Source organism: Rana temporaria, chromosome 3 (genome assembly GCF_905171775.1).
Source record: "Rana temporaria chromosome 3, aRanTem1.1, whole genome shotgun sequence".
Lineage (NCBI taxonomy): Eukaryota > Metazoa > Chordata > Amphibia > Anura > Ranidae > Rana > Rana temporaria.
Genome location: NC_053491.1, coordinates 205724966 through 205748309, shown reverse-complemented (window position 1 = coordinate 205748309; position 23344 = coordinate 205724966). Strand labels below are relative to the sequence as shown.

General features: G+C 42.9%; 1 protein-coding gene across 1 annotated transcript in view; it reads left to right on the top strand.

The window, feature by feature from the left end:
* C3H12orf29 (chromosome 3 C12orf29 homolog) overlaps positions 1-20531 on the top strand; it is a 29698-nt gene extending 9167 nt beyond the window's left edge. Inside the window, exons 4-7 of the mRNA XM_040344167.1 lie at positions 7251-7367; positions 10396-10593; positions 14006-14175; positions 20032-20531. Coding sequence (XP_040200101.1) covers positions 7251-7367; positions 10396-10593; positions 14006-14175; positions 20032-20208 — 662 coding nt within the window. The 3' untranslated portion in view covers positions 20209-20531. The remainder of the gene's footprint in view (positions 1-7250; positions 7368-10395; positions 10594-14005; positions 14176-20031) is intronic.
* The last annotated feature ends 2813 nt before the right edge of the window (positions 20532-23344 follow it).

The following is a 23344-nucleotide window of genomic DNA, read 5'->3' as shown; positions in this document are numbered from 1 at the left end:
CCAAACTTTTACTAACACAAAATCAGCAAAAGCAGCCCAAAGGGTGGCGCCATCTGAATGGAACTTCCCCTTTATAGTGCCATTGTTCGTTACCGCGCTTTGCTCGAGCATTTTTTTTTTTTTTCACGATCGTGTGTATGCAAAGCAGGCTTGACAAGAATCGCATCGAAATTTTTTTATTTTTTTTTCTAGAACATTAAAATGGTCGTGTGTATGTGGCTTTAGCCTTTTTCTGACATTTGTTGCACACGAGTTAAAATCAGTATTTTTTGCCAACATATATGTTTTTTTTATACGTTAGTGTAATATTATAATTTTCCCACAGAATTAAATGTCAGTCGTTGCAATATTGTCACACTTTATTTGTACAGCGGTCATTTTGATAAAAAATACACCGTAAAGTTAGCCCATTTTTTTATTTTTTTTTGTATAATGTGAAAGATGTTACGCTGAGAATCGCGAGAGAATTGTGATGTTCTAAGAGAAAAAAAAATAGTAATTTTATCCAGAATCGTGCAGCTCTAAATTAATACCAGAAACTGTCTACAAATATCGTACAGTGTATATGCAGACTTAACAGGTGTTTAAAAAGGCTAAGTTCACTCTATGGATCACAAGCTGGATAGTACTTCTGGTGCACTGGATAACAAAAACAAACAATTAAGAACGATTAAAAAAAATAAAAAAAATACATGAACGTCAACTAGTTGTTTGGAGAATCCAAAATCCAAGTACAAAAAATGACACGTATCATTCGGCACGATACGTACTCTAGGCTGGATTATATATTGATAGAGCACAGAGCCCTGGAAGTAGTTATGGAAACACTAATTGGAAAAACTACGATATCGGACCATGCCCCTGTGATAATGAAGATGAAATTAAAAGGAGAAGCTCTGGGGAGAGGACCATGGAGAATAAATTAAGATTTAATAGAAGACATTGAAGTAGAAAAGATCGTAATAGAAGAAATTGAACAATATTTTTTGAGGAATGAGATGCCAGAATTAACAAAAGCAACTGTATGGAAAGCGCACAAAGTCGTCATAAGGGGAAATTTGATTGCCATCGGGGCAAGAAAAAAGAAAACGCAATGAGAAAAATCATAAAAGAAATATACGACTTGGAACAAAGGCATAAAAACCAAGTGGAAGTCAAAATTCATCGAACATTAATAACAAAAATAAAGGCTAAGTTCACATTTTCTGGCAGAATTTCACTTCACTATAGAATCCTTTTTGTAATATAATTTATGGCCCGGCAATCCCAATGTTCTCATCTCTCACCTCATCCACAGAGTTTGAAATTTCATGTTTCTGTCTGAGTTTAAAACATCTTTTCTGCTTGGATCACTTCCTGTAGGTCACCTCCCATCATTCACTGTGGTTTTGCATCACAGAAAAGGGTGTGATAGGGCGTGTATTACCAGTCTGGACCACACCTCCCTTATTACTATACCACCACCTACTTCTTGCCTTAAGGGTGACCATACACATTACAATCTCCTTTTTAGATCTACTATCAGCTATCTAGTGCAAGGGCCTGTCATCTGATTTGATAAAAATTGATTGTTCAGGGCTTCCTATTCCATAGTTCTGGTAAATATATAAGACGTTGTACACTCGGATTACATAATGTATGGTCATCGTTATACAAGTACCTAGGAGGGAGAAGACACTCGGCTGTCAGGCCCCCGATCACATCTTCATATGGCGGGAACACGTTCCACTCGCCAAGCATAGGGCAGCCCATTCACTTGAATGGGCTGCCCTATGCGCAACAATCACCCCACAAAAGCTTCAAAACTTTTTTTTTTTTTTTTTTAAGAGTGGAGTGTTTTTTACAGGGGTTTTTTTTTTTGGGTGCATTTTCAGCATGCATTTTTCGTGCGGTTTGCCTGATGAGGTCAGCTAGTAAACGCCTTCCTGTGTTTTACTGGTTTCTTTCCTTCCCAAATCCACATACCAGCAAGTGATGAAGCTTTCTAAGAAATACAGCAAGGGCTAAGGTAAGGCCTTGTTCTCAAAATAAGAGAGCGTTAATTTTTCTGCAACCGAGGTACATTAATGGAATATTGGTACATAGGGGAGCTGAAGTTTATAAAAAAGTAAATTTGGCCTTTAACCAGTTAGCAACCGCCCTATAGACGAAATACGTCTACAAGGCGGTTGCTTAACTCTGGGAGGGCGTCAATGTACGTCCTCCCAGAATCGCCTTTGGGGCGCGCACACGGGAATCTCCGTGACCGCCGGGTCCTCCGGACCCGACTGATCACGAATCACGGTAAATCGCCGCTGATAGCGGCGGTTTACCACGTGATCGCTCCGTCCAATGACGGAGCGATCACTAGTAAACAAACCGGCGTCATGTGATGACGCCGGTTCCTCCCTCTCCTCTCTGTACCGAACGGTACAGTGTGAGAGAGGAGAGGGCGCATGCAGCAGCAGCTGCTGCGGGCTGGATCTGTGACACATGCAGTCACAGATCCAGCCAGCCATCCATCCCTCCCTGTGCAATACTCTGCAATGCCCCAGCAATACTCTGCAATGCCCCAGCAATACTCTGCAATGCCCCAGCAATACTCTGCAATGCCCCAGCAATACTCTGCAATGCCCCAGCAATACTCTGCAATGCCCCAGCAATACTCTGCAATGCCCCAGCAATACTCTGCAATGCCCCAGCAATACTCTGCAATACCCCAAAATACTCTGCTGCAATACCCCACAATACTCCACAATACCCTGCAACGTTGCCTATGGGGATTCTTAGGTAGCGAAGTTTGGCGCCATTCCACGAGCGTGTGCAATTTTGAAGGGTGACATGTTGGGTATATATTTACTCGGCGTAACTTCATCTTCCACATTTATGCAAAAGAATGAAGAAAAAATAAAAAATTTACTAAATTTTATAACAGAAACAAAGAAAAATTCATTTTTTTTACAGAATTTTCAGTCTTTTTTCTCTTATAGCGCAAAAAATAAAAAACCCAACGGTGATTAAATACGACCAAAAGAAAGCTCTATTTGTGTGAAAAAAAGGACGAAAATTAAATTTGGGTACAATGTTGTATGACTGAGTAATTGTCATTCAAATTGTGAGAACACCGAAAGCTGAAAATTGGTCTGGTTATTAACCACTTGCCCACCAGGTTAATTCTGGCACTTCTCTCCTTCATGTGAAAATCAAAATTTTTTTGCTAGAAAATTAATCAGAACCCCCAAACATTATATATTTTTTTTTTAGCAGACATCCTAGGGAATAAAATGGCAGTCATTGCAATACTTTTTGTCACACCGTATTTGCGCAGCGGTCTTACAAGCGCACTTTTTTTGGATAAAAATCACTTTTTTGAATTAAAAAATAAGACAATACATTTTGCCCAATTTTTTTATATATTGTGAAAGATAATGTTACGCCGAGTAAAATGATACCCAACATGTCACGCTTAAAAATTGCGCCCGCTCGTGGCATGGCGTCAAACTTTTACCCTTAAAAATCTCGATAGGCGACGTTTAAAAAATTCTACAGGTTGCATTTTTTGAGTTGCAGAGTAGGTCTAGGGCTAGAATTATTGCTCTCACTCTAACGATCGCGGCGATACCTCACTTGTGTGGTTTGAATACCGTTTTCATATGCGGGCGCTACTCGCGTATGCGTTTGCTTCTGCACGCGAGCTCGTCGGGACGGGGCGCTTTAAAAAATTTTTTTTTGGTTTTCTTATTTATTTATTTATTTTTATTTAGTTTTATAATTTTTTACACTGGGAAAAAAAAAAAAAAAAAAAAATTGATCACTTTTATTCCTATTACAAGGAATGTAAACATCCCTTGTAATAGAAAAAAGCATGACAGGTCCTCTTAAATATGAGATCTGGGGTCAAAAAGACCTCAGATCTCATAATTAGACTTAAATGCAAAAAAAATAATAATAAAAAAAAAGTCATTTTTTCAAATGACAAAAAAAAAAATGTTTCTTTAAGAGGCTGGGCGGGACTGACGTTTTGACGTCACTTCTGCCCAGCAGAGCTATGAGGACGGGTGAAGGAGATTTCTCCTTCAGTCCCGTCCCCGCTCAGCTGCCGGACACATCCGATCCCCTCCGCCGCTACCGACGGCTCCGGTAAGCGGCGGAGGGCGCGGGAGAGCGGCGGGAGGGGGGGGCCCCTCTCCCGCCACCGATAACGGCGATCTCGCGGCGAATCCGCCGCGGAGACCGCCGTTATCGTGTACACCACCGCCCCCTGAAAAGATGAATATCTCGGTTGTGGCAGCAGCTGCTGCCGTTATCGAGATATTCAACTTTAAAAAGAGGACGTATTTTTGACATGGGGCGGTGGTCAAGAGGTTAAGTGGGTTTACGTGCCCAGTGGTCAAGTGGTTAATGTCTCACACTTTGTAATTAAAAAATGGTTGAGTTTGAGATGTATATATTGATCCAGTGTAGTCAGTTTACACCTTTTTGCTTCACAAATGATACCCCATGTAGTTTTAGTGATGTTTCAAAGCCTCCATAGAAGTCTATGGCAAAGCTCGCTTGAAGTGCCAGCAAAGGCTCATTGAAGCTCCACCAAAGCATCGTCGGAGCACCAAGCAAAGGCAATGCAAGGCATTTTATTTAGTGACAGGGGCTTTGACTGGCATTCAGAGAGATTTAACAAAGCGTGTTCGAAGCCTTGTTTTGAAGCAAGTGTAAACTAGTCCTTAATATAAGGTGGTGTTTAAGGGCTTATTGAGACTATACAGTAGGTATTTGTGATATTGTGTTTTTAGCACGACAGCATCGCGCTGATTCTCGGCGACATGGTGCCGAGATCTCGCCGACATCTCGCCCTCACTGGAATAGTGACAGCACATCCCAGCAAGCGCGTCATAGAAGCGACGGGAGATCCGACTTGGATTCCCGCCAATTCTACACGTGTGCGGCGTTTGTTATGAATCCTGAGGGGGGAAGTCCCCGCCGGATTTTAAATAAAAATTCGGCATGGGTTCCCCCCTCAGGAGCATACCGGGCCCTTAGGTCTGTTATGGGTTGTAAAGAGAGCCCCCCCTACGCCGAAAAAACGGTGTAGGGGGTCCCCCTACAATCCATACCAGACCCGTATCCAAAGCACGCTACCCGGCCGGCCAGGAAAGGAGTGGGGACGAGCGAGCGCCCCCCCCCCCCCCCTGAGCCGTACCAGGCTGCATGCCCTCAACATGGGGGGGTTGGGTGCTCTGGGGCAGGGGGGCGCACTGCGGCCCCCCCCACCTCAGAGCACCCTGTCCCCATGTTGATGAGGACAGGGCCCCTTCCCGACAACCCTGGCCGTTGGTTGTCGGGGTATGCGGGCGGGAGGCTTATCGGAATCTGGGAGCCCCCTTTAATAAGGGGGCCCCCAGATACCGGCCCCCCACCCTAAGTGAATGGATATGGGGTACATCGTACCCCTACCCATTCACCTGGAGGAAAAATGTCAAAGTTAATAAACACACCACACAAGGGTTTTTAAAATAATTTATTTTTCTGCTCCGGAGGCCCCCCCTGTCTTCTTTATTAGCTCTGTTTACCAGGGGGGGCTTCTTCTTTGACGTCTTCGGGTGGGTGGGGGCTGCCGTCTGGTTCTCTTCCACCGCCGGGGGGGGTCGCTTTTAAAAAAGCCCCCACCCCCCAGCGGGTTTCCTCCGGCATCTTCGGCGGGGGGGCTTCTTCTTCCGCTATCCCGACGGGTCTTCTCCGCTATCCGGGGGGTCTTCTCAACTCCCTGGGGGTCTCCTTCTATGTTCGCCGCTCTCCGCTGTTGACTCGGCGCACCCCGGTTCTTCCTCCAGCTGTCCGGTGCCTTCTCCTTCAGCGCTGAACGTCTATCTTCTTCTTCCGTGCTGTGAAGTATTCTTCTTCTTCCGGGCTGTGACGTCATCTTCTTCACTTCTCCAGATGTTGACACGCCGGCTCTTCTCGCTGAAATGACGGATGCGCGCCTTGCATCGGACCTATATAGGCCTCACAGTCCCATCATGCTCTGTACCTACCCATGTGATACCTACCCACGTGGGTAGGTATCACATGGGTAGGTACAGAGCATGATGGGACTGTGAGGCCTATATAGGTCCGATGAAAGCAGCGCACCTGCCATTTCAGCGAGAAGAGCCGGCGTGTCAACATCGGGAGAAGAGAAGAAGAGAAGACGTCACAGCACAGCGGCCTGAAGGGAGAAGTAGAAGTCGTCACAGAACAGTGGAAGAAGGAGAAGGCACCGGACAGCGGGAGGAAGAACCGGGGTGCGCCGAGTCAGGAGCGGAGAGCGGCGAACATAGAAGAAGACCCCCCGGAGCGGAGAAGACGTCACAGAAGAGCGGTGAAGACCCCGGAGAGCAGGAGAAGACCCCTGGAAATCGGAAGAAGAAGCTTCCCCTGGTAAAAGAGCTAAAGAAGACAGGGGGAGCCTCCGGAGCAGACTAATAAAATATTTTAATACCCTGTGTTTTTTATTTGTTTTTACCACTTTTCCTCCAGGTGAATGGGTAGGGGTACGATGTACCCCATATCCATTCACTTAGGGTGGGGGGCCGGTATCTGGGGGCTCCCTTATTAAAGGGGGCTCCCAGATTCCGATAAGCCTCCCGCCCGCATACCCCGACAACCAACGGCCAGGGTTGTCGGGAAGGGGCCCTGTCCTCATCAACATGGGGACAGGGTGCTCTGGGGTGGGGGGGCCCCGCAGTGCGCCCCCCTGCCCCAGAGCACCCAACCCCCCATGTTGAGGGCATGCAGCCTGGTACGGCTCAGGAGGGGGGGGGGGGGCGCTCGCTCGTCCCCACTCCTTTCCTGACCGGCCGGGTAGCGTGCTTTGGATACGGGTCTGGTATGGATTGTAGGGGGACCCCCTACGCCGTTTTTTTTTCGGCGTAGGGGGGCTCTCCTTACAACCCATAACAGACCTAAGGGCCCGGTATGCTCCTGAGGGGGGAACCCATGCCGAATTTTTATTTAAAATCCGGCGGGGACTTCCCCCTCAGGATTCATAACAAACGCCGCACACGTGTAGAATTGGCGGGAATCCAAGTCGGATCTCCCGTCGCTTCTATGACGGCTCTGTCTCCATCGGGGCAAGCCAGCTCGGCGCTGGCTCCCGCGATGGCGCTCGTAGGTGGTTAATCTCGCCGAGAAAGGGAGCGAGATTGACACAATATCGCGTTCACCTACTGTACATTAGGCAGTCTTTTCATTTTGAGGGGGCTTTAAATGAGAGTGCCTTTTGTGATCATTTTCAGACTTCGTTTGGAATGTTGATGAGGACTTCAGACCTGTTCCTGATTTCTGGATTCCAGCAAAAGGTGTGAAAAGGGTAAATGGAAAGCCATACCCTGATGAAAATGGTCATATACCAGGTACCACTGGGAAAATTTAAAGTAAAAGATATCTAAATCTAGCATGTCAATCGAGTATTGTTTGTACTAATAGGGGTTGGTTTACGAAAGGCAAATTGTTGTTTACTGTGCATGAGATGTTGGACTATGCAAAGAATAATCAGTCACGTGCAAGGAAAATTTAAAAAAAGTAATAATTGTTTTGTACATAATTGGATAATGGCAGTTAGCAGAGCTTCACATCACTTACTAAGCTCTGAAAAAATTCCCTTTCAAATGCAACTTCTTGCAATGTGAACAGTCCATTTGCCTTTAACCAACCCCGGTGTCTCCAAATATCTCCATATAGAGAAGCTGGCATCCTGTACTTGTCCGCCCCCTTTTAATAGTAATAAAGTTAAGTTGTAAAAATATTTTTACAATATATAAAATATATATAATCTCACACAATGTATTGACATGATGGATATAATGTTGAGGTCACTATGCATGGTTAACTCTATAGTGCTGAGCTGTGAAGGTTTTTTAAACAGTTGTCCATGGACCATCTTGGGTATTGTAAGTTTCTTCCATCCCACAGGAGCGGGCAATTTTTAAGATTTTAGTCAATTTTTATTTTTTACCTGTATTAAAGTGCATCCCACATTTTGCAGCTCAACTTAAATGTAATACTCTCTTAATCAGACTTGGGTGGATGCAGCATCGGTCCAATGCTTCATTTGTCCCTTGCCGGCTCTAACACTGAGAACCAAGCGATCAAACACTACTGATCGCTCGGTTCTCACAGCTCCCCGAGCAGAGTCCTGATGATTGTCAGTCAACAGCTCTGCTCTGCACCCCCATGCTCACTGGAGTGCTAGGCTGTGGAGGGGACGGGAGCCGCTGGGTGCAGGTCCAGGCATGTGGGCAGATCCTGACATATGGTTGTAATCTTGCCCGAGTCTGGACCGGCTCTGAGACGTCACCCGGCTTCAACCCGCTGTCTGTTGAAAATGGGTCACAGGAGTGCAGCACAAACTGCTCTTTTGGCTGTACATCTCCTTTTTAATAGCTTCTATGAGCCGCAGCAAACAAAATTTAAACAATCCCTCTATTGAGCAGAAACCATGCGTTGATTACACTGCGTGTACACGATAATTTGTGAATTGGTGGGAAAATCTTTTCATTTATCATCTATCAGTGCTCTGATGACCACTTATATGCAGTGCAACCAAGTGGTGATCAGAGCACATGGTGAAGGAAAATCTTTTTTTTTTTTTTCACAAGAAAGTGAAGGAAAATCTTTCAGGCTTAATACACACCGACTTGCAATAAAATGAATGTACATTTCTATCCATTTTATGCGTGTTAACTTGCGCAGATGTGTTTTGACATGCATTGAAATGCACTGCATTTTGCAGGATTTCCTTTGACATCACATGCTGCATACATGTTGCATTTTAATGCAATGCAGGTCAACACAGCATTTTAGTGTGAACAGGACACACACACAAATGTTTTTTTTAGGTGTCCTTGCATTGACTGCACTAATATGAAGATCAACACACTAGCGTGAATTGGCCCTCAATGTTCTTATAACCGCTTTCTAGGATGGGAATTCTGTTCACTTTGCAGAGATTTCCTCTAATTTTCACTTGTGTCTCAATTGCAGGAAGTAAAGAGAAATCTCATACAGGTACCAACAAAATGTACCAAAGTGTTTTTTAATCCTTCCCAACTGTTTAAAGCAAAAAAAAAAAAATTACATACACCTTAAAAATTCTTTAATAATGAAAAAAAAATTTCCATCCCTTTTTTAAGTATGATTTTCTGCACAAAAAAAATGAAGGCAGAGAGCTTCTGAGACTACATACATGAAAACATCGTTAAAATAGTCAAGGGCTACTTGGTAACCAGCAAAAGCCGAGACTGCACATGCTGGTTGAGAGTATCGTGTACAAACCAGCGCAGTTCAATGGCCAGGAGTAAAAGTAACTGTAAAGTGCAGGGATCAGGAGTAAGTGTGTTATGTACTGAATGCAAAGGTCTGGAGTTTGTAATGTATTAAATGAAGGGGTAAGTAGTATATACAACTCCGAGTACAAAATCCCCAATGATTAAATTCTTGAGACACTTCAAAAACTCCCCCTCCATAAACAAACTTTCTGGTGGCATGACTGTCTGTCCTGTCTGCCTCTTAAGTTCTTTGTGTCCACGTTTCTGTGTGGGAGCTGTGATTCTGAGGAAAAGCTGTAGAAAGGGCTCTCGGATATGCCCTATCTTAAAGTGGAAGTTCACCCTTCTATACAACATTCTTCTAAACAAACGGGCTCAGTCAGTCAAAAACGATTCCGCAGTAAAAAAAAAATTGAAACGCTTCCATACCTGTGTTTCATGTATATCAACCAGGCACTTCCTGGTCTATGTGCAGTGGGGCTGGGCGTGTCGCTCTGTCCTTCCTTTGCCGCAATGCTTCCTGGGTTTACAGCGTCATGCTGCCCAGGAAAGCATTCACAAGCCCCAAACTCCAAATCGCGCGTTATTTCCGCTCGTCACATGACTCATGAAGCCAGTCATGTGACGAGGGCGGGTACAAAAGCGCCAGTTTCAATACTGGATTCGCTGCATCCCGGAAGACACGGACGTAGGGCTTCAGACTGCCAGGAGCTAAGATGGGAACGTCCATCGCTCTATTTTATAAAGTTGACTTTCGGATGAATTCAGAATGCTGGCGCGTAGATTCCTGGGACGGGTGAGTACATTATTGTACATGTACTAAGCGGGAGAAAGGATTTAAAAAAAAAAAAGAAAAAGAATTTCGGGGGAACCACCCCTTTAAGGTGGCTTTCCTCATTTCAACACAGAACTTTAGTCTGCCCCAAACATCAGTCAGTCGCAGTAGAAAACATGGGCAGCAGTGGCCATGGTTGGGGCATCAGGCAAGACATACGGGACATGTGCCCTGGTATCTGGTTCTCGCAACACCCATGCAAATAAGCTATGGAAGCTCATTCTATTTGAAATTATGATTATAATTTGTACTGGCGTGTGTCTTTTTTTTATTTTTTAGGTTGGGTGCCTGTGGAGAATGGCAATAAGCAGTACTGCTGGCATTCAAGTGCTGTAAATTACACATTAAGTGTTGCTTTAGTACTAAAACCACAGTTGGAGGATCCAGAATCTTTGGAGATCTGTCTTGTTCACTTGACGGATCTTCTTGAACAAACTCTGGAACTTGTAGGAACCAATATAAATGGAAACCCATATGGCAAGTATTTTTATATAAAGACTTTTGTAGTTTAAATCTTATAGTGATGTTTACTTAAAGTGTTAAAATTGAAAAATACTTGGCAAAGTTGACCTGGCCTTTGTTTTTCGTTGCAGAGGAAGTATAATATGGTATTTCTCAAGTCCTCCTCCAGGACAGCACACCTGAGAGATGATTGGCTCCTCCTTAACAGGAAACACAATCAAACCAGCTGTAAAACTGCTTGTCCAATTGTGTTTCCTATTAGGGAGGAGCCAGTCAGCTCTCAGGTGTGCTGTCCTGAAAGATTTCGGGAAATAACATTACCATTAAGTCTAACTGGGAATTACCCCAAGCACTGGCTCTCATAAATTACTCCTTCATAGTTTACATGGTGAACAAGAGATTCAGAGTTGCAAAAGCAGCCATTATTTCTGGTCCCTGGAGTGGACAGATAGGCGTGTTTTGTGTCTGACTAGCATCTTCCCATAAATCGGTGTAACCACTTTTTATAAAGGCGACTCTCTTCTAGGAATTCAGTATGGTGGTACAAAAGAAAAATGGACACAGAATGTGTATATGTGCAAAATATTCTCCAGACTGTTGACCCGATGACCTGGCTAATTTCGACAGGTCTGCAGTAGGAGCCTTTTGAGGACTTTGCTTATGAAGGTTTATGCTGCATTCCTTCTAAGTGGATCTGTGACCTATAAAAAAGTAAAGGTGGTGCTGTGTTCAGTACAACTTCTCTATTCTCTCTACAGTTTGGTGTTTGTTAGACCTCACTGTCACAACCTGTTCTTGCCATTGTGTTAGAAATTGTTTTCATAATGTTTATTTTTTTTATTTTTTTATGCACATATTTTAACTGCTTGCCGACCAGCCGTTATACGGCGGCAGGTTGGCTCTGCTGGGCGAGATCACGTAGCTATACGTCATCTCTCCCAGCAGCCAATTGGGGCGCTCGTGTGCCCCCCGCTTGTCCCTGATCCCCGCTCATAAACACAGCTCCCGATCCTGTCAGGGGAGAAATGCCTGATCTTCTGTTCATACAATATATGAACAGCGATCAGTCATTTCCCCCAGTCAGTCCACCCCCCCCCTTCAGTTAGAACACACCCAGGAAACATACTTAACCCCTTTCTCGCCCCCTAGTGTTAACCCCTTCCCTGCCAGTGGCATTTTTATAGTAATCAATGCATTTTTATAGCACTGATCGCTATAAAAATGCCAATGGTCCCAAAAATGTGTCAAGTGTCCGCCATAATGTCGCAGTACTGAAAAAAATCGCTGATCACTGCCATTACAAGTAAAAAAAAAAAATATTAATGAAAATGCCATAAAACTATGCCCTATTTTTGTAAACGCTATAACTTTTGCACAAACCAATCAAACGCTTATTGCGATTTTTTTTTTATTTTTTTTTTTTTTTTTTTTTTTACGAAAAATATGTAGAAGAATACGTATCGGCCTAAACTGAGGAAAATAATTGTTTTTTATATATTTTTGGGGATATTTATTACAGCAAAAAGTAAATATAATTTTTTTTTTTTTTTTCAAAATTTTTGGTCTATTTTTGTTTATAGCGCAAAAAATAAAAACCCCAGAGGTGATCAAATACCACCAAAAGAAAGCTCTATTTGTGGGGAAAAGACACCAATTTTGTTTGGGAGCCACGTCGTATGACCGCGTAATTGTCAGTTAAAGTGACGCAGGGCCGAATCACAAATCATTGACCGGCAATATGGTCCGGGGCTGAAGTGGTTAAGCAATCAAATCATACTTTAGTTAAAGTCCATTGCATTGTTTTTTTTTTTGTTTTGTTTTTTTGTATGAGTAGTGCATCAAGCATATAAATGTTTTAAGTATGTGTTTAAATTATTTTCCTATTGACATTCTCCCAAACATAATATGGCAAAGGTGAAAGATCAATCCAATTTGTATTGCCATATCTGTTAAGATCTAGACCAGTGGTCTCCAAACTACGGCCCGGGGGACCAGATGTGGCCCTTTGCTTACTTTTATATGGCCCTTGGAGCACTATTTCATCCACTGATACCAACAATGGGGCATAGTTTCACCCATGACACCAATGAATGGGGGGACATTTCCGCCCAATGATACCAACGATGGGGCACAATTCCTCTCAATGACATTAATGATGGGGCACAATTCCTACCACTTGCACTAATAATGGGGCACAATTATTTTCACTGAAACAAACAGTGGGGTATTTTTTTTTCTCACCGACTTTTCCACTGGCCTCAGTCCGGCCCTCCTAAAGTCTGAAGGAAATAAAGTTGGGAGATCCCTGATCTAGACAATATAGCTGCCTAGTGGGCCTTCTCAAAGTGTCTGTAAGAAGATCTTATTAAGCCCACATTTTGCTTTTCCTTCCATGTTCCTGTAAAACAAAAATCGGTTGGGTAACCAGAACAATTTTGTTCAAACAGTGATGGCTTTGCTATCATTGTTAAAGTGAGCATGGCACATATACTGTATATGGTGGTATAAAGCTAAATATACCCTGTTTAAAGCAATTGCCAAAAGAAGCCTACAATATAAGGCTAAATGCATCTCTTATAGCAGTCTTTCTCAACACAAAAGAACCATTAATATAACTTTTCAATCTTGGGGAACCCTCTTCTAGAAATTACTATATATACAACTCCTTATACATCAGTGTGATGGGGAAAATGACCTGTGGTCATTGGGAGGAATTCTCCCCTCACAGATGGCTGAATGGATCAATAATGTGAGTTAAACCATCTCTTTGGAAGTTTCTCATTGCTCAAGGAAGCCCTAAAGACCTCTGTAGGAACCCTAGGGTTCCCCAAAACCCTGCCTTCTGGAAATCATCAATAGCTTAATGTATCCCCTTTATAGCCAGCACCAAAATGGACCTGTAACCATATTAAGAGCAATATGTCTGTGTGCCCAAAGAACTTCTTACATCTGTGGACATTAGTTATCTTGTTTTTACAATTTGCCCAAGTTGGCCTTCTGCCCCTGTTTGCATCTCACATTGCAGTGCTGCCATCCTCAGCATTTAACAGGAATGTGCAATATGAAGCTCAAGTCGTGGATTTGTTTTCTGCCCAGGTGTACAGGAAATGCAAAGGTATATGTGCTTCGGTTAAGTTGGCTTTATGTAGTTGGATTTATGTCAAGTTCCCCCTTCTTTTTTTGTTTTCCACTTATGTATTTTACAACACACTGTGATACTTGAGCGGCTAGATGGGTAAAAGGCATTGATATTTATTTTCCTGTTCATGAAATCTGGCTTAGAAAAATGACTTTATATTTGCTCTGTGTAGACCAAACTATTTTTATAGGATATTCATATGTACTACACTAAAGTGTCATGTGGTTGAAGTATAAAATATAGTTTACGTGCAAATGATGACTTATAACATGCATGTCATTCATTTAGGTATTGGCAATAAGAAGAATCCAATTCATTTCCTTGTCCCTCATGGCACATTTCTCATTAGGAATCTCCCAGCTCTGACTCGTAATAGTCTTATATCCTGGTTTAATCATTGTCAGGAGGGAAAAGTTGAAGGAATTGTATGGCACTGCAAAGATGGATCTTTAATAAAGGTACACTTGGTGAATTATTGAGAAATGAAAACATTTGATGCTACAAATTCTAGTAAGACTTCAGCTGTAATCCTTTTATGAACTAATGTTGTTACACTGTGGTCTAGGATTTCCAAACTTTGTGCCCTGTGGTGTTTGATCCATATTAGAGAGAAGTAGCTGGTGGTTATAAAATGTGATCCTAAGGCTGGCCATACTTTAAACAATTTTCTTGTACAATTTTCCTTTTTAGATTTACCAAAACCATATAATAAGAGGTCAGACTTAAACGTTTTTAATTTGTATGCAATCAGGCAGGCCCTTGCACTACATAGTTGAAAGTAAATCTAAGCCTAGGTTCACACTGCTGCAAATTCAAAATCGCGGTATAATGCATGATTTTACGGCTGCGATTTTGGCCGCAATTTAATGTAAATCGCGGCCCGAAATCGCAAAAAGTAGTACAGGAACTACTTTTTGAAATCGCAGATGCGGCGTCGCACTGATTAGGACAGTGCCATTGCCGACAATTGCTGCCGATTTGACATCGCATCCCAAATCGTACCCAGTGTGAACCAGGGCTTAAGGAAATTAAATAAGAAAATTGTATTATGTATACCCAGCTAAATTGATGGACTACAACAGACTGTCAATTGATCAGTGACTATTTTATGTAGATATGATGGTATTGGCTTAAATGGCTATTAAACAGTTTGCTTTATGGAAAAGATCAGAATTCAGTATATTTTGAAATACTAGTAGCATAGACAAGAAGCCGTGACTGTCTGTGATTAGCCGAACACCCCCCATTTGGTTCACATCAGAACTCCTAAACAGGAAAAAATGTTTGGACCCGAGCCGCAAACCCTCGGGGACCCAAACATGAAGTTCCTATTTTGAAGGCTTATATATACAGCTGGCTATTTCCTACTTACAAAGCATGTAGAGGTCTGTAATTTTTTATCATAGGTAGTCTTTAACTGTGAGAGTTGGGATCTAAAATCCAGAAAATCACATTTTGAATGATTTTTAAGTAATTAATTTGCATTTTATTGCATGCCATAAGTATTTGATACATCAGAAAAGTAGAACTTAATATTTGGTACAGAAACCTGTGTTTGCAATTAGAGAAATTTCCTGTAGTTCTTGACCAGGTTTGCACACACTGCAGCCAGGATTTTGGCCCACGCCTTCATACAAAGCTTCTCCAGATCCTTCAGGTTTTGGGGCTGTCACTGGGCAATACGGACTTTCAGCTCCCTCTCTTTCAAATAGTTTTTATTGAGCATTTTTCAAATACATAGCTATGACAGTACAAAAGTGAAACTTCATACAGTGAAGAATACAGTAAAGGATCGTATAGGCGCGCAGTGGCAAATTGCACACTATAGAGGACTAATAGTCAAGATACATACAATGCAAACGGTAAGCATTGCTTTAACAGAATACATCTACACTAACAAGAGTGGTGGGCAGGGGAGAAGGGGGTATAAGTAGGGGGGGGGGGGATGAGAGCAGTGTAGGACAAAAGTGGGGGCGAAGTAGTTTGAGAGCATCAATAATATCCAGCATATTCAAAGGGTGTGTCAATGATTCCAATTCTTGTTGTACACTTTCAGCTCCCTCCAAAGATTTTCTACTGGGTTTAGGTCTGGAGACTGGCTAGGCCACTCCAGGACCTTGAGATGCTTCTTACGCAGCCACTCCTTGGTTGCACTGGCTGTGTGTTTTTGGTTGCCGTCATGCTAGAAGACCCAGCCACGACCCATCTTTAATACTCTTGCTGAGGGAAGGAGGTTGTTAGCCAAGATCATGCGATACATGGCCCTATCCATCGTCCCCTCAATATGGTGCAGTCATCCTGTCCTCTTTGCAGAAAAGCAACCCCAAAGAATATTTCCACCTCCATTCTTCATGGTTGGGATGGTATTCTTGGGGTTGTACTAATCATCCTTCCTCCAATCGCGCAGAGTGGAGATTAGACCAACAAGCTCTATTTTTGGCTCATCAGACCACATGACCTTCTCCCATTTTTCCTCTGGATCATCCAGATGGTCATTGGTAAACTTCAGATGGGCATGGACATGCGCTGGTTTGAGCAGGGGAACATTGCGTGCGCTGCAGGATTTTAATCCATGATGGCGGTGTGTTACTAATGGTTTTCTTTTGAGACTGTGGTCCCAGCTCTCTTCAGGTCATTGACCAGGTTCCTGCCGTGTAGTTCTGGGCTGATCCCTCACTTTCCTCATGATCATTAATGGCCCAGGAGGTGAGATCTTGCATGGAGCCCCAGACCGATGTCCTTACACAGCTCTCTGGTCTTGGCCATTGTGTAGAGGTTGGAGTCTGAGTGTGTGGACAGGTGTCTTTTTTTATACACTTAAAAAGTTCAAACAGGTGCAGTTAATACAGGTAATGAGTGGAGAACAGGAGGGCTTTTTAACCAATTTAAAGCGGAAGTAAACCCATCAATTTAAGTTTCAAAAAGCAGTTACATTCCTGGCATGCCGGGAATGCTAACTGTCACATTGGCTGTGCTCTCAACCAAACTGTCAAACCATCCAATGGCTGGTGTCATAACTGATCACATGTTCAGCATCATGGCAGTTGAAGATTAAACAGAGGCCAAGATGGCAGCTTCCTTGCCTGAAAATTATAGGAGGGTTTACTTCCACTTTAAGGACCACCTCCTGCACATATACGTCGGCAGAATGGCACGGCTGGGCACATGTACGTACAGGTACGTCCTGTACTAGTACCCAGCTCCCGCGACCCGGTCCGAAGCTCCGTGGACCTGATTGCCGCTGGAGTCCCGCGATCGGTCCCCGGAGCTAAAGAACGGGGAGAGCCGTGTGTAAACACGGCTTCCCCGTTCTTCACTGTGGCGGCTGCATCGATCGTGTCATCCCTTTTTATAGGGGACACAATCGATGTCACACCTACACACATAGCCTCATCAGCGCCCCCTTGTGGTTAACTCCCAAACTGCAACTGTCATTTTCACAATAAAAAAAGCATTTTAAATGCATTTTTTGCTGTGAAAATGACAATGGTCCCTAAAATGTGTCAAAATTGCCCGCCATAATGTCGCAGTCATGAAAAAATCGCTGATCGCCGCCATTAGTAGTAAAAAATAAATAAAATAAAAATGCAATAAAACTATCCCCTATTTTGTAAACGCTATAAATTTCGCGCAAACCAACCGATAAACGCTTATTGCAATTTTTTTTCCAAAAATAGGTAGAAGAATATGTATCGGCCTAAACTGAGTAAAACATTTTTTTTTATATATTTTTGGGGGATATTTATTATAGCAAAAAGTTAAAAATATTGCATTTTTTCCAAAATTGTCGCTCTATTTTTGTTTATAGCGCAAAAAATAAAAACTGCAGAGGTGATCAAATACCACCAAAAGAAAGCTCTATTAAGGAAAAAAAGAACACCAATTTTGTTTGGGACCACGTTGCACGACCGCGCAATTGTCAGTTAAAGCGACAGTGCCAAATCGCAAAAAAAGCAAGGTCCTTTAGCTGCATTTTGGTCCGGGGCTTAAGTGGCTAAAGGAAAAAAATAACAGGTCTGTGAGAGCTGGAATTCTTACTGGTTGGCAGGTAATCAAATACTTATGTCATGCAATAAAATGTGAATTAATTATTTAAAAATCATACAATGTGATTTTTCAAAATTTTTGTTTTAGATTCCGTCTCTCACAGTTGAGTACCTATGATAAAAATGACAGACCTCTACATCCTTTGTAAGTAGGAAAACATGCAAAATTGGCAGTGTATCAAATACTTGTTCTCCCCAATGTAAGTTATTGGCCATAAAGTGTATGATGGGGGGGGCGCTGGGTACTGCCATGTATCAATGCAAAAAAAAAAAGTTTAAAGCGTGAGCAACGGGATGCCCGTGGTGTGTGCGTTTATTTGCTTATAGTTCAACTTTAGGGTTAAAAGGGTTCATTTCTGTGCTATGCATGCATTCATCTGCTCCTTCTGTGTTTTTTCTTTTTTTTTGCCATAGCAAGGAGATCCAGTAACTGAAACGGATCCCATTCAATAAATGGTGCCTTTACCCCAAAACTGCAAACATTGTGTGCAGTGTGGATTGACAGTTCTTCATAGCAGTAAATATAATATTAGAATTTGGCTTTTGATTTGACTGCTTAAAGGGAACCTGTAATAAAAAGAAAGACGGAGGATGTCATTACTGACCACCTTCTGAAAAGGATTTTTGTATTCACCATAAAATCCTTTTCTGGGAGATGAGAATCATATACGTACTGGCAGTGGAAAAAATAAATAAAAAAATCGGACCAGCCCAGGACAACCCCTTCCCTACTAGTCATGCCTCAGTTTGTAGCAAACAGAACCAAGACATTGATACAAATGCGAGGTTGGGACCTGTGTCCCTAAAGGGATTTTACAGTATGTACAGAACTACAGTTTTCATTCTCACCCATTAAGGGACACATGAATTGAGGAATTGGCAGGTGGTCAAAAAGCAGGCCAACAGCAAAAATACATCTAAAGGGCTAGCAGTTTGCCTGTTAAAGCAGTAGTGAGTCTGTTCAGTATAAGCAAGGGAGTTAAGTGAATTTACTGCAGTCATACAACACTTTGTGGCTAGAGGCCCTTCATGACAGGATAAGGGACTTGGCCTAACTTTAAAGTCACTAGATTCCAGAGTAATTGATTACAGAGTAACTGTCACCAAAACTGTTTGGAAAGTGTAAGCTGGGGGTCACCTTCAGCTGTAGAACTCTCCCCATTTGTGTCTAGATACAAAAACATGGTGGCGATATATGACTAGGCTCAAGGTATGAGGCAAGGCCTCGGGTACTCAAACCCAGATGGCTGTTGGTTGACCAGGGTCACTGTAGGCAGGCAATAGAAACAACCAAGAGGAAATCTCCTTGCTTCTTTTGAAAAACAGGGGCAGCAGTGGGACAATTCTTCCTCCAACACTAAAATGCAGAAAAATGAGCATGGAGCACACAAATCTCCACTCAGTGGTTGACCTTGGTATTCATGTTCAATCACTGAACTACGGTAGCCTTTTGTGCAGTAGGTGGAAATGCAAAACACTCCCAGCAGTACAAATAACATGGTAAATCCTGATGCTCAGCCCAGTGAGTCTTTATTGACAATACCACAGCTCTGCGCCTAGAAAGGACTCTGTGGCTAACTTTAACCAATACTTGATATCTAAAAAGCTCTGCAAGCAGAACCCAGTGGCAATGTAGTGAAGAGTCTTGGTTTTAAGTCTACGGAAGAAATCCAAAAAATAAAACCTATTCTCCAAAGACATTAGCAAAAAACTGAGGCATGCTGGGTAGAAGATCGGGTTATCCTGAGCGGGTCACAATTTGTCAGTGTCCAGTATTACTGTAGGTGATAGTATATGACCACCTTTGTCTCTTAATAGATGAGAAAGAAAATGCTTCTGGCTTCAATTATTTGAGTCACTGACCCAGAACAAGCATGCAGATTAGAAAATGAGATTTGCAGACTTTTTCCAGATCTGTGGATCTGGACATGAGAATTCCATCATCATGTCAGCCAAGTAGCTAGCATTTTCAGAAAGAGGAGGAGGCATTAGCAGTTTCTCAGGACAGGTTTTATATAAATCCGATTACTGTGTTGGAAGTGGGGGGCAACCCACAGTGGTTGCAGTGGGCAGAGCCAGTTCTGCCCAGACATTGGAATTGGGGAGGTATGTGATATCCAGAAGATAAAACTGGCTAATGGGTGTGGGGCCTAAATCAGAATATAAAAATACCTCTATGAAAGATAGAAGCTTCCTTACATGTAGTCTTTTGAGATTTGGGGGCTACAATTTAGCAGTTATGACAAGTGTACCCTTTTTATCTTTTAGCTTCATCGCCATCATCTTGGATTACCCTGGCCACTTAAGGATACATACCTGAATTCAAAACCCGTTTTCATTCGAATGAATTTATGTAAATATGAAGAGGCTTCCCACTGTTTAACACAATTTGCAAAAGTAGATGCTCTGCAATACGACAGCTTAAAAGATGTTTTATTGGACTGATAAGTAAATACTGATGAGTGATCAGGTTGGACCAAACTTGTATGATAAACACGTAAAGTTTGAGCACGTTATATTGCCACTTGACAACAAAGCTGCCTTTTTGAAAGGTAAATATGAGGTACACGAAATAAAACATGTAAAGTGTTAATGGTTTAAATTAAACTTTTTTTTTTTTGCTGTCATTTAGTTAAGGCCTGCATGTAGTTAATTTGACAATTGCCCAGCACTTTTGGCGATTTATTTATTTTTTAAAGCTGCATGTTACAGGGAAGGTCTGTTTTGAGTATGTTCTCTATTAAAGCTTACCAGTCCTTGTGTCTGCATTTGTTTGTTTTATTTTTTTCATCTAGTTATTCTACCAGTAACACACTATCCTGTCTTTGGGTGGAAATCTATAAAGGAGCCGTGTTGTCATACTAGGTTACTCTCACAACTTGGACTACAAGCACCTCTGCCCGTAATCTCTGTAATATGGGGGAGTTATGTAGTTCACAGAAGAGAACTGGGAAGGTTGGTACCATCTGGGCTGCCTGGGACATGACACAGATCGCTGTTCCTGATCACTGGGAACAGAAGATATGACATGTCATTAGGCAGAACGGGGAAACGCCTTGTTGACAAAGGCAGTTCCCTGTTCTGCCTCTGTACACTGCGATCGCAGGTCGCCGGCAGACATTGAGTGCCTGCTGTCCTCCTTGCATAGACCGACTCACACCTACAGCAGTTTGCACAGGAGAGCCGCAGTATAATGATGGTGGCTGGACGGCAAGAGGTTAAGAATGCTTTCAGAAATAATAGTTCATTTACTTCCATTTGGTTAATTGATAGAAATAAACAGAAGAGCAATCCAAATCAATTCAATATGTGTTGTGACCACCCTTTGCCTTCAAACCAGCATCAATTCCTCTAGGTACACTTGCACACAGTTTGTTCCAAACCTCTTGGAGAACTAACCACAGATCCTCTGTGGATGTGGGCTGCCTCAAATCCTTTTTGTTTCTTTATGTAAAACCAGACAGACAGTCTGGATAATGTTGGAATCGGGGTGCCTCCCTGATGGGATGATGGATAAAGTATCTGCCTGTATTTCTCAGCATTAAGGACACCATTGGTTCTTAACAAATCTCCAACTCTATTTGCAGAAATGCAGCCCTAACTTGTGAGGAACCTCTGCCATGCTTTACTGTTGCATGCAGACGCTCATTGTACAGCCCTTTGGTAAACAAACTGTCTCCTGCTACAGCCAAATATTTCACATTTTAACTCCAGGAGCACCTGCTGCTATCATGCAAAGTTGAGTCACTTAGCCTTGCTTCCATTTTGAGGGTATGACTTGTTGGCCACAATTCTTCTATGAATGCTGATTGTGGACAGTAGATGGTTGTACCTGGGTCTGATAGTTCTGTGCTGATGCACTGCTGGACATCTTCCAGTTGTTGAAGGGAAGTAAGCTCGACATGTTAGTCATCTGCTGCATTGTTTCCTTGGCCAACCATTGCAGCTACGGTCCTCAATGATGATAAATACAGGCAGATGCTTATCGATCAGGGAAGTGTGAGATTAGCCTCAAATTTATTCTGCAGCAGAACAACGACCCCAACCAGACAGCCAATGTTATTAACCACTTGAGATCCGCGCTATAGACGAAATACGTCCGCAGCGCGGCTCTCAAGTGCCAAGTGGCCGTTTAAACACGGCCTTCTATGTGCATTACCCGCGCGCGCCACTGGGTGGCGCGCGGCGGGTAAAAACTGTCCCGGCGCATCGCCGAAGACCCGATGCGTGTACCTGGCGGCCGCGATGTCCGCCGGGTACACGCGATTGTCGGAGACACGGCCGGTAACAGCAGGGACGTGGAGCTCTGTGTGTAAACACAGAGCTCCACGTGCTGTCAGAGGAGACCGATCTTTGTCCCTTGTACATAGGGACACAGCATCGGTCCCCTCCCCCAGTCACCCCCCTCCCCCCACACAGTTATAACACACCCAGGCTACACAGTTAACCCCTTCCTCACCCCCTAGTGTTAACCCCTTCACTGCCAGTCACATTTATACAGTAATTCGTGCATTTTTATAGCACTGATCGCTGTATAAATGTGAATGGCGCCAAATTTGTGTCAAAAGTGTCCGATACGTCCGCCGCAATATCCCAGTCCCAATAAAAATCGCAGATCGCCGCCATTACTAGTAAAAAAAAAAATAATAAAAAAAATCATAATTCTGTTCCCCATTTTGTAGGCGCTATAACTTTTGCGCAAACCAGTCGCTTATTGCGATTTTTTTTTTTTTTTTTTTTTTTACAAAAATACGTCAAAATACGTATCGGCCTTAACTGAGAAAAAAAAAAAGTTTTTTAAAAAAAAAATTGGGATATTTATTATAGCAACAAGTAAAAAAAAATATCAATTTTTTTTAAATTGTTGCTCTTTTTTTGTTTATAGCGCAAAAAATAAAAACCGCAGAGGTGATCAAATACCACCAAAAGAAAGCTCTATTTGTGGGGAAAAAAGGACGCCAATTTTGTTTGGGAGCCACGTCGCACGACCGCGCAATTGTCAGTTAAAGCGACGCCGTGCCGGACGCTGAGATTTCGCCTGGGAACGAAGGGGGTTTATGTGCCCAGTAAGCAAGTGGTTAAGCACTATCTTCAGTGTAAAGAACAGAGCTCTAAATTCAACATCATCAAATCTGCCTGGCAGTACATGAAGAGACAGAAGTATTTGAGGCAGTCTACATTCACAAATGTAGCCAAGATCTGTGGTTACTTCTCCATGATGTTTGGAGAACAAACCTCAAAAACTGTGTGCACCTAGAAGGATTGATGCTGGTTTGAAACCAAGGAGTGGCCACACCAAATACCCATCTGTAGAAGACTAGTGTGTTCTGCCTGCTGACAATCCAGGGAGATGTGGGGCCTGCAAGGTCTGACATGTGTCTAGCTGTTTGAACCTCTCCTGCATGTTCAGAGGCTACCAGTTGAGAGGAAGCGGTTACCAGTGTATTTCCTTTAAAGGGATTTGTGCAGGTAAAACTCATATCATTTTTTCATAATGTGCAGGAAGGGCTCCCATTTCTTCTCAGTAGTACCTAGGTGAGTGATGGCGAACCTTGGCACCCCAGATGTTTTGGAACTACAT